Below are 12303 nucleotides of genomic sequence, written 5' to 3'. Positions count from 1 at the left end.
ACAACAACAAATCTAAAAACAGCCACAAAATTCAAAACACAAAATACATAGAAATATACAGTATAAAACATAGCCAGCAGCAGAGCAGCTAATGAACACAGAGGAACGGACAAATGATACTATCATGATTTGTACATCCTTAGACGTGTAAATATGAGGTTACTCTCCCTTTAAATGAATTCTCCCGCGTTTTAGTGACAGGTTGAAAGTTCGCCGGAAATGAAAGGGTTCTGTGTCTGTATTTAAACGCGCCAACAAAGAGCAGTGAAGAATAAGGATCACCTGCCCTGACATCTCCCTGGCTTGAGTAATCGCTTAACAGCTAAACGCTACATCTTCTGATACGAACTGTACGTTCATATTTTCTCGAACATGCCGGAGGAAACAGCAGCGGCCTCAAGTTCAGAGAAGTAAGATATGTTGTATTGTATATGCCTATGCTTTTCTTTCCTGGGTCAGTTTAATTGCTGGAGTGGAATGGAGCGTCTCGTGTTGTGGAACGTTGGCTATCGAAACGCATGAACAACTAAAACAGAAGTTTATGTAATGGTTTTCAGGCTCTATCGAGAACTTCTAATAATTAATTAAATGACTAAAGAAAGTGTTTAACATCTAGGTATACCAAGGTCTCAAAATAACATTGAACGTTCTATGGATTGTGTTCGTTCCGGGAACGGGGTCCGCATTGAGTCTCTGTAGTCGCCGTCACGCCACTGCAATACGACTGTCAAAAAATAAGTCGTATCTACATTAATCTGAAAAGGCAAGCAAGATGTGCGTTAAGAAACGTACAAACTGTTAACCACTAAGCACGGCGCTTTGCATTTTGAACAATGAACAGTTCAGCGCTCAGTGCCAATGGACACGCTGCACAGCGTAGTAACGTTTCGGCTCGCTGGAATGAAGGTTCGGTCACGTTGCAGGACGTTTTTACCGCCAACTGTGAAGTACAAGTTTAATCTCAGATCACCTGCTGATTTGATTAACGCGAGAGAGACCTGCGTTGGAAATGCGCTATATGTCTAAGCTAGCTCAATGTCTATTGACAGCGGAAATGGCTGTCTGTCTGCGGCTGTGTTCGGAATGGCATACTAGCATACTATTCATACTAGATATGACGTAGATTGAGTATGCAGCGCGTTCACACTGTACAGTATGTGAATTTGAGTATGCAAGAAATGTATACTAGATTTTCGGTTGGCTGGTATTGGCATACTTATTATGAATTTAGTAGGCAGTATGCAGTATATACTAATTGAGTATGCTAGTATGCCATTTCGAACACAGCCTGCCTCTCGCTAGCTAGCTCAGTCAAGCGTCCTAGAACACACTCCTGACTGCGCAGGCGCAGACTCGTCTGGACGGTGTTGCTAAGTAACCTTGCCTAGCTTTAGGTTTTACTTACCAGTTTAGCGACTCCACTTCGTGACGTCAGCAGTATGTTCACACGTTCTTTCCGAACTTTCTAAAACCAACGTTTTTGAGTTGCTCGCGCATCTTTTGCTCAAACTCTCACTGCTTGTAGCTTACCTGGTCAACCCATGGTGCAGTTACAGTAGGGGGGGGGTTAGTCCTCCTCCTTGCAATGTTTAATCCCTAGACAACTTTCACTAATTAACAATACATTACTAGAATTCTGTAATAGGCTAGGTGCACGATCTCCACTACCTGAAAGGCACCTTGCATGAACATATCCTGTCTCACTCTATTGGTTTAATTGATTAATCAGCTGTGCACTGTGTGTTCCAACAGTTTACCCCACAGCTGATTAATCAATTAAACCAATAGAGTGAGACAGGATATGTTCATGCAAGGTGCCTTTCAGAAAGTAATGGAGATTGTGCACCTAGCTAGCCTATTAGACTGGCCTGAATATACCGCCAAGTTGTAACTGAATTAATACAGTTACAACTTGATCCCGTTACAACTTGAAATGATTGATTGACGATACCATTTGTGGTACTTTGTTTTTCAGCATGGAAGAACAACCTTGCTCATCGAAAGCTGCAGACAGGTGAGACAACTGAATGGGCTTCTATGGAGTGTCCATGACTATTAAAATGCAATGTGAATGTGATTACACTTTTCAGATTTCAGTCAGCAATTTTCTTTGGGGGGGGTGCTCTGACTTTAATTGTGGTACCATCTTTACCTATTGACAGTAAAAATGCTTGTTATTGGTCCTTTTCAGTTCAGTTTCCAGTTTAACATGTACACTTTTACATTGGATATGTTTGTATACCAACTCTTACATTTGATAATTTCACTTGTGCTGAATTCTTACTTTGTTTGAACTACAGCTCTGTAGATGTAATGGAGGAAGCAAAGAAGATGATTGGCACTGGGAAGAGGCACCTGGTGATGGGAGATGTAGTTTCTGCAGTCAATGTGTTCCAGGAGGCTTGTGGCATGCTGTAAGTACAGCTGACCTCAACGGATTGTTATTTTGTTTAATAGTCAATGGTTTAATTTGTTAATGGTCAAAATACAATGTGCCTGTTTGCTGTAGAATTACATTAACTAATGTGAAGGTAAGTTATGCTTCAGTTGGATGTTTAAGGGTAATGTCTTGACTTTCAATTCTCCTCGAGGTTACTTAGTTTATCGACTGGGGACAAACTGGGATCATTATTCTGACCAGTGACTACTGTTGAGTTGCCTGGAATGTACCTTCATCTATACAACCACTTTTTGGCTGGAAGCAGTAGTGATGCTGCCATGTGATGAGGAAGTGTAAAATGTCTTGCCTACCCTGAAAAAATTATGAGTTGTATTGGTGATGAAATGTATATATATATAAGATTTAGCCACCATTCTCATTGATTTCCCCTAGAGCCGAGCGGTATGGGGACACTGCAGATGAGTGTGGGGAAGCCTTCTACCTGTGTGGGAAGTCTCTGCTGGAGCTGGCGAGGTACGTGGGGTGCAGGCTGTGACTGAAGCCTCTAGACTCGTGCAGCGCCTGTGCTCAGTTTACATGGTTAACATGATATTTTTCAGTAGATCTCTCCTATAAGGTGAGGATGCAAGCATCTTATTTGCTTTATTAGCTAGGCTACATGTGCTGTGGTCTGTTTTATTCATATTCATCTTTTGAGTGTTTTTATGGTAAATGTTAAGTAGGATACTTGGGAGGTGCAACTCTGTCACCCCATTGAAGTTGAGCTCTAAAAAGGGTTACGGTGGGGGTCCTCTATTGTGTTTGTTGTTGTGGTGCTGCAGGGTGGAGAACACAGTCCTGGGTAATGCCCTGGAGGGAGTCCCCGAGGAGTCTTCTGAGGAGGGGGACAAACCTGACAACTCCAAAGTGGAGAGTGCTGACAACCTAGATGGTTAGTACCTTAATGTGACCACCTTAATTCCCTTTCACTCATGGATGCTGGGAATCCACCTCTGCTCCCAGAACAGGTTACATATCGTTGACAGCAGGAGTATTAATTTAATATTGCTTTGTGTAAAAAGGTTTGAAAAGCCACTTCAAATCAAATGCCAGAATTAAAGATCTCTTGCCCCCAATGTGTGTCTGGTGCAGAGCAAACCAGGGATGAGCTTCGAATGCAGGTTTACGACGCAATGGCAGAAAAAGAGAACGCTGGTGCGGATGCAAAAACCGAGGCAGAGGGGAAGGATGAAACCGAGACCAAGGAAGAGGGAGCTGCCGAGTCCACTGGCAAAGGTGGACTTGAGAAGTCTGATCCTCATTTGAACGGGGTAGAGAAGAGTCCTGTTGCCCCTGAAGATGAAGCTATGGAGGAGGTTAAAGATGAGGCTGTGAAGGGGGCTACTGCTGAGGCTGTGAAGGAGGTTAAAGATGAGTCTGTGAAGGGGGCTACTGCTGAGGCTACTGCTGAGGCTACTGCTGAGGCTACTGCTGAGGCTGTGAAGGAGGCTTCGGATGAACCTATGAAGGAGGTTAAAGATGAAGCTGTGAAGGGGGCTACTGCTGAGGCTGTGAAGGAGGCTACGGATGAACCTATGGAGGAGGTTAAAGATGAAGCTGTGAAGGAGGTTAAAGATGAAGCTGTGAAGGGTGCTACTGCTGAGGCTGTGAAGGTGGCTGAAGCTGTGGAGGGGGCTACTGCTGAGGCTGTGAAGGAGCTGCTGTTAAGGAGTCCTGTTAAGGACACTACGGATGAGGCTGTGAAGGACGTTAAAGATGGGGCTGCGGATGAAGCTGTGAAGGGTGCTACTGCTGAGGCTGTGAAGGTGGCTGAAGCTGGGAAGGGGGCTACTGCTGAGGCTGTTAATGAGCGACTGCTGAGGCTGTTAAGGAGTCCTGTTAAGGACACTACGGATGAGGCTGTGAAGGTGGCTGAAGCTGTGAAGGGGGCTACTGCTGAAGCTGTGAAGGGGGCTACTGCTGAGGCTGTTAAGGAGCTACTGCTGAGGCTGTTAAGGAGTCCTGTTAAGGACACTACGGATGAGGCTGTGAAGGACGTTAAAGATGGGGCTGTGAAGGAGGCTGCGGATGAAGCTGGGGATGAAGCCATGGAAGAAGATGCTGCCGATGAAGCTATGAAGGTGGAGACATCTAAAGAGCAGAATGGAGAGAAGGCTGAGGAGGAAAAGATGGCAGAAGGGGGTACCAGTAGCCTTTTGCATTTCAAGCACTTTGGGTGCACCACAAAGGTTGAAGGGACCTGTCACATGAAGGGATGTAAAGGGATGCACTACCTCATCATTGAACTCTGTACAGGCTAAACTGCATGTGCAGAAACCACTTGAACCACACTGTCAATGAACTAACTTTACCTGTTTGTTATTCTCTCCCATATGCCTAGACAAATTAGGATTACTGTGTAGTTTTGCTGATGTGACTGCAACTGCATAGACTTAACTTTCTTTTCCCCCATGCCCTTTGTAGATGACGACGATGATGAGGATGATGACGATGAAGATGAGGATGGAGAGGGTACTGCTGAAGACAAGGTGAATACTCTCTCTGTTATTGGGCTTCACTCCTATTAAATCTCTTCCCAACACAATTAATGTTGGGTTTGAGTGTAGGTTAATGTAAGAATCTTCTGCCTTTTTTCAACCCCTTTTTAAAAAAGTTGTATGCCTATTCATCCTCCCCCTATAGGAGAGTGAAGAGGAGGTGGGAAACCTGCAGTTGGCTTGGGAGATGTTAGAAGTTGCCAAGGTCATCTACAAGAGGTAAATGCTCTGACGGTACCTGCAGGGCTTCACTTTAGAAATGATCCACATTCCCAAACATCACCGGTCGCTATAGATCTCAACAGCCTGCCAACGATCCCTTTGTTTTCATCCAAACAGAAAGGAGGGCAAAGAGGACCAGCTGATGGCTGCACAGGCCTATCTGAAGCTCGGTGAAGTTGGTGCTGAATCTGGTAAGGGCTTCATCTGCCGCTGGTCCTTGGAATTTAATCTTAAATGTATTGGTATGGCTTCCCAGACACAGATTAAGCCTTGTCCTGGACTAGATAACATTTTCAGGAGTATGCTTTAGTCTCTTAGACTGGCCTTAATCTGTGTCCATGGAAACAAACCATTGAGTAGTTCCCTCGTGGCCTTGCCATCTCTGACCCGTTTGCCCCCGCCTCCAGGTAACTACCCCCAGGCTGTGGATGACTTCCAGGACTGCCTGGCCCTGCAGCTGAAGCACCTGCCCCCCCACAGCCGCCTGCTGGCTGAGACCCACTACCAGCTGGGCATGACCTACTGCTACACTGACCAGTACAGCCAGGCCATCGATCACTACGGCTGCTCCATCAAGGTCATCGAGAGCCGTCTAGGTATGATGGAGGGAGGGGCTGAGGTTTGTGAGATTGTTCTCCCCTGCTGTGATCTCGGATCAGGTCTCGGGAAAACAGATTCTCAGTGAGACTTGATGCTTATGAAATGTTGTGAAACATTGCGTCCTGGCTACCAAGTGGTTGTACAAGCTCATTCTGAAGTACATTTGGTTTTAAGAGCCAAGATACCAGCTCAGTCACTAGTTCCCTAGTCATTATCCATCAACCACTGCCATGACACTTATGTTAATGCTAGGTTCAGGGTAAGTGCGGTCATCCCAAGGGTGCCGCTCGGCATTCACCCTGCCATTTCTGTCGTGTGTGTGTGTGACTGAGCAGCCATGCTCGAGGAGGTGATTGACAAGGCGGAGGGGGCAGACGCAGCGAAGGAGGAGAAGAGTGAGATGGAGGAGCTGAAGATGCTGCTCCCGGACATCGCTGAGAAGGTGGAGGACGCCAAGGAGAGTCAGAGGACGGCCAGCTCCGCCTCCATAGCCATCCAACAGACCCTGGTGAGCAACGCGGGTGTCTTGGTAGTCTGGTTATTCCGTTGTGTGCGTCCCTGCTTCTATTGAACAAGCTGAATTTGTCTTCCAGGCTGGAGCCTCCACTTCCTCAGCTTTCCCAGGTGAAAATGGTGGGCCATCATCTTCCTCATCAGCATTCGCAGCATCCTCGTCGGCATTCACACCCAGTCAGGTAAGGTCACTGCTGTCTGTGCCTGTCTAATGTTAGAGCAACCTCCCAAAGAAATGCTAGGTTTGTTTTCTTTACTAACCAGTGGCGTGTATATAAAAGCACTTTAACGATGTGAAAATGGATTCCCTTTGCGTCTATCCTGTTTCAGATCACAGCCAGGCCGTCTGGCGCGTCCTCCTCAAACGGTGCTGCTGCGTCTTCCTCAAAGTCTGTGTCGGACATCTCTCACCTGGTCAGGAAGAAGGTGAGTTCCTCTTCCTCATCACCACTGCGGTTATGTCAAACCTAGAACTAGTGCTGCACTGGGAGCCAGCTTAGAACTAGAATACGATTTAGACTTTCCTCCCAGTACTGCATTAGTTCTGGATGTGTGACCCGCCCTGCTGTTTATTACTTTGCCCGCCTGCTCGATCTCCCTCCTGATTTTGTACATCTTTCATTACCCATCTTTACCTGCTCCTATGCCGGTCCACCCCTGCCCAATCAATCCCTCTCCCTCCAACATGCTCATGGTGCATGGATTGCTTGCTTTTAGCTTAAGGTAACCCTTTATTTAATATGGTGTTGGATTGCTTCGCCTTCCTAAATCTCTCCTTTTTGCGGAGTGTTGTGCATGTCTCAATCAGTTTTTGGATCTGGCTTGCTACCAGTGGTGTTGGTGTGTAGCTACAGTAGTGTTGTGGTGGCTGTGTAGATCTTGTCTGTGATTGAACCGTGCTGTGACTTGTGGTGCAGGGGAGGCTGGTGGATGTAGAAATCGGAGGGCTGATTCATTGTAATGAATTACCGATTTCTACCGTCACCAGCCTCTACTGTTGTGGTAGTGTAGTAGTCTTTGATTGTGGTAGAGTAGCTGCAGTAGAGGTAATATCATAAGGTAAGCCCAACAATCTGTTCTGTTCCTGCACAGAGGAAACCTGAAGAGGACAGCCCAAAAAAGGACACTGATGCAAAAAAGGCCAAACAGGAAGCCACAGTTAATGGCACCGGTGACTCTGCCAGCAATGGAGTCCAGGAGAAAAAGGCACAGGAGGCGAGTCATAGGCTTAACTCATTCTCTGTAGGGTCAGGTGACGATGGGCTGTCATGACCCATACCCCCTCTTGGACATCTGCTTTTGCAGAGTGTTACAATAATGAGTGTCAAACTAATGGCTCTCACTGGTAAGATGAGAAACGTTATTGTCCTGCAAGAACATTGTCATGGACATCTTAGACTGTAGACTAAGACCCCCCTAGTCAAACGTGCCAGATGATTCGGTAGGTTTTTCAGTGGACTGTGTTGTGAGGGGGGGGGGTCCCCATTTTGAGTAAAGCAGAATCCAGACATGACAACTTTCTACTGTCCCGCTGCTGACCCAGGCTGGACGCTAATGTGTGTTTGTTTCCTACAGGCTGAGCAGCCGTCCGCTTCAGTCGGTTCCTCGGCGTGATTGCGACGGCACTTTCTTCTTACGACGACTTCCTAATCTTCCAGCCAGCAGAGCGTTCCTGCCTCCCTCCCCTCCCCCATGGAACACCTTTTTTTGTAAATAAGACCATTTTCACAGATTTGTTCGTCCAGTTTTTTGTATACTTGTAGTATTGGGAGAAAATCAATAAATGATGTTTGCATATGTGAACCACTGGTCTTAAGTGTCCCATAACATCTTACATCAACATTAATTTGGAGGTCTTTCCAATCCATTTGAAATGAGTTCTCATGGTGGTTTGTGGGATCAGTGATTGGCTGGAGCAGGGGGTCAGTTTAGTAATTTTAGTTACTTAGTTAGTTTAGTAATTCTGGTCATTTTCCAGAATTACTTTCTGTTCATTGTGGGGAAGATGGCCCCATCAGTTGCAGTTTATCCCTGAAGTGAAACGGTTCCTCCAGTGTCCGATATACCAGCTGCAGAGGGAGGTGTAAATGGAGAAATTGGCATGTTTGAAAAACCTGTTCTTACATAACTATTTGAAATCTCAAATGGGATGTTAGTCAGGCTGTCCCAAGCATCCCATTTAGCATTTAATCCTTTTAGTTTTTTTATTGGAAACATTTTCGGACCCTTGTGTGCTAGTATGTGCGATGTCAAGACAAATTATTATTGTATGGAGGGACTTGCCTGTATGTACTGGTTAGAGAGCTGACTGGTAAAGGGCTCAGCATTGAGGTGGGTGGAGGGGATGAGTTGGGAGATGTTTGGGTGTTTGGGCTGAGGGCTGTAGGAGGCAAGCTGGTCCACAGGGAGCAGGGATCTGTCGGTGTCCTAGGAGGGTAGATCAGAGATGTTTCTAAAGCTTAAAGTGCATTTCATATGGTCACAATACACTACAATAGATGGGACTTGTAGAGTTTAGATTTAAATGGACTGTGACATGGGTTGACCTCTTCACATGGCGCAACCTCCTGTTCTCTCTGCCCGTCTGTCACCCACACAAATACAGATGCCCCCTTCAGGAACTGGATCTACCACACAGGGGAATGGAAATACAGGATGAGTGAATTAGCTTAGTTTCTCAGTGTACTTGGGGTGATGTTACCCATCACAATTTTGTAATTTCACAAAAAAATTCTTGTAACCATTACACTGCCAGTGTTGACGCAATCTGCCCATCTTACTTGTCTTTCATGTTGTAGGTTCTCCAGAACAGTTTTGCAGTTTCCATGTGCCAGAGCAGTAAGAACAGCCTTGAGTATATGGATACATGTTTAATTGTAGTGTGATGTTTGGTACGCATAAATGAGTGCAGTCCAACAAAACGTAGTGGACATTGGATTCATGCAGAAGAAGAGTGACAGTCTGCTGACCTGAGATGGGGAGCCCTGGTAGAGAGGCGATTGATACCGGCAGGAGTGACAGTGTCCCCCGGTGGTAAAGATGGGAACTGCTGCCCAGCACTGCTCACTAAGACTGAGGGTGGGGATGGGGGGGTCCCACCACTGCCCCTCTCTGCTCTGTGAGTCCAGGGGGTCAGTGGGGTCCTGGGGCAGGGCCACCGATACAGCGTGGAGGTGTATGATCGCTGTAAGGTTCTGATGGTGCACACGCTTGTGGAAAGACTTCAGTAACACACATTAATTCATGAGACTTGAGTCCTGATGGAAGTTTCATTGTCACAGAGTTATGTAGATGTCACCATATAAAGGGATTTTATTGACAGCAAAATTGGTTGAAATTACACTGACATTTTGAGACTCATCTCATTCAATCATCAGACACAAAGATCACACATGGTATGTGGGACAAGCCCAGGAAATAAGAGCATATGGACTAAGATGAAATAGATCAAAGATGAATGCCCCCATCAGGAGTCTCACTACCTTGACCCCGTCCCTCCACCGGGGTGCACTCTGGCTGCTGCCGGGGTCCAGCTGTACGATGGGGGCTGGGGGGTCGTGGGCGACCCAGCGGGTCCCCAGATAGAGGGCTCCAGGAGGGCTGAGAGAGCAGAGGCCCAGGGTGAGTGCTGACCAGGGCAGGTTCAGCGCTCCATCCACGGACACCTGGCACAAGACAACACACAGGTCCTAATCACTGAAAGGGCTCAGAATCCCCACCCCCCTCCCATGACATCAGCCTCCTCCTATAAGAACTGAAATTTCAATGTGGCCCCCGATTAACAATTGTATATTCAAACCCTGATACCAATGATCATCCACTGAGCTCATACACTCTCACAGTCACAGAGGTCATACAAAACACCATAGTATTGTGACTTAGACAGGAGTGTAAGGCTGACCTGAAAGCAGTCCTTAGCGGTGATGGTGGAGGCCTGGGGAGAGTCAGGGGGGAAGGGGAGGAGTGGTGCCTCTCCACTGGAGATGTGCAACCTGGCCACGGCATCACCGTACGGCTCAAACAGCTTTCCCAGACAGTCCTCAGGCTGGGGAACACATCAACAACACACACACACACACACACAGTTGAAGACTCCACACAATGCACTCAAAACTCATGGAATTATAGAAAAGTTTGATTGGTTACATACAACAGTCAGATGCTATAGACTGGGACTGTGTGTGTGTGTGTGTGAGGGAGGGAGGGAGGAGGCAGACTGCGAGAGGTACCAGGGTGGTGAGGGCCATGGCAGGGGGCACTGGGACATGGTAGAGGGGTACAGAGTGGGTGCCAGTGTTCCAGGTAGTCATCGTCTGGCCTGCTGCTGATGTTTGCCCCTGGCCTATTAACAGGACAGCACAAAAAGGCTAATGGCACCAACAGAGCAGCATTCTCTCTACTTCTATGTGACGACGTGGATATATATATTTTTTTTACATTCTTTGTAAAAGTTTAAAATGGCATTTCACTCAGGGTCACAACACCCATTTAGATAAAACAATGCACAAACAAAATAAATAAAAAACGTTTAAATTCAAATAAATTGACAACAAATTACTAAACACACTACAGTATTTCAGCCTAGTCAGGTACTCACTGTGAGTAAGAGTGTGTGTTAGCCGGACCACCCCCCAGGCTGTCAGTAGCCCCCCCATTTCGGCCAGGTTCCCCACTAGCCCTTCCACCTCCCAGGGTGGGGTCTCTCTCTGTTTGACCAGCCCGCTGAAGGGCACAGCGCTCCCTACAGGCCGGTGGTAGAAGCGCAGGATCAGAATCATGTCCTCACCAGGCGACACCTGACTGTAACCAATCTGAAGGTGAAAAGAACTCAGTCAGCCTACCTTACATGTAGTAGGTACACAGAAACACTAAAGCAGTGATCTGAACTCCTGGTCCTGGAAACCTCCAGCTCAGCAGCGACACTGGTTCAGATAATCACGGTTTTGAAGATCAGTTCATGAGTTCAATCAGGTGTGTTACTGGAGCACTAGGCTGGGACTATATATAATAATAATAATAATAATATATACCATTTCACTGACACTTTTATCCAAAGCGACTTACATTGCAGTGAGTGCATACATTTTTCAGTTTATATGGTCTCAGCGGGTATCGAACCCACAACCTAAGCGTTGTTAGTGCCATGCTCTGAGCAACTGAGCCACAGAGGACCGCAACCTGGACCCGCTGCGGCTCTCCAGGACCAGGATTTAGTGTCACCTCATTAAAGGCTAGTGGAGATGCCTGTCTAGTGTCCAGTGTATACCTGCTGCTCCCCAAAGATGAGTTCACCGTGGATTATGGAGGCGCGAGCCGTGCGGGTGCAACAGTGCAACCCTGAGTCCCCACACATCAACACCTGAGGGGAACACAGAAGGGTAGACGATCTGAGACTCTGAGACACACACACACACACACACACAAACGCACGCGCACACACACACACACACACACACACTCACCTTTCCAGTCCTTTGGCTGTACCCAGTCAGTCGGAGGCTTCCCTCTCCCTGAGGAGCCCCCCTCACCCTGTCCACACTGATTTCCAACCTTTCTCTACCTCCTTTTTCTAGGAGTCCAAGAAGTGAGGGATCGATATCACTGCAGACAAGGTGGTTTGGTACTCATTGTTAAAAAAAACAAAAAAAACACTCAATTTGGATAGTAACCCGTTTTCATCAAGTAGACACAGTGAGAATGAAAGGGAGTCATTCGTTTTAACACCCAGGGACAATCATTGGAAACAGTAGATGAGTGGATGAGTTTTAGTGTCTTTATTGCAAAGTATAAATGAACAACACACACCCAGGTACTGTCACTAACAACACCCCAGCTAGGAGAAGACCAACGACAGTCACAGAGCAGACAGTAGGCCTCAGTTACTCAAGCCTGGAGAACAACCACACTGAGATTACTGATCACTACAATTATCATCAAAATCATCATCATTATCATCATCATCATCATCATCATCAGAGGTGAGGAAGAGAAAAGCATTGTACCCCAAATGTGTCTGCTACATCCATAATC

The 12303-nt window shown here is 46.7% G+C and overlaps 1 protein-coding gene across 2 annotated transcripts; it reads left to right on the top strand.

Annotated features, from left to right (window-relative positions):
• Positions 1 to 261: 261 nt before the first annotated feature.
• Positions 262 to 7969, top strand: nasp (nuclear autoantigenic sperm protein (histone-binding)). Of its 2 annotated transcripts, XM_080546950.1 has the most exons (14): positions 262 to 410; positions 1976 to 2014; positions 2301 to 2414; positions 2834 to 2914; positions 3223 to 3332; positions 4865 to 4929; positions 5084 to 5157; positions 5278 to 5351; positions 5568 to 5756; positions 6096 to 6268; positions 6354 to 6455; positions 6604 to 6699; positions 7366 to 7488; positions 7849 to 7969. In XM_080546950.1, the coding sequence occupies exons 1-14, from the start codon at positions 373 to 375 to the stop codon at positions 7885 to 7887; spliced, it is 1317 nt and encodes a 438-aa protein (XP_080403076.1). In that variant the 5' UTR covers positions 262 to 372; the 3' UTR covers positions 7888 to 7969. The 2 variants fall into 2 exon arrangements, with proteins under 2 accessions (XP_080403076.1, XP_080403077.1); XM_080546951.1 differs by lacking the exon at positions 7366 to 7488 and having other exon boundaries at positions 7849 to 7964.
• Positions 7970 to 12303: the final 4334 nt, after the last annotated feature.

This window comes from Nansenia antarctica (genome assembly GCF_963989245.1).
Source record: "Nansenia antarctica genome assembly, chromosome: 1".
NCBI lineage: Eukaryota > Metazoa > Chordata > Actinopteri > Argentiniformes > Microstomatidae > Nansenia > Nansenia antarctica.
Note: the sequence above shows the minus strand (reverse complement) of the source record. Positions and strands in the feature narration are given on the sequence as shown.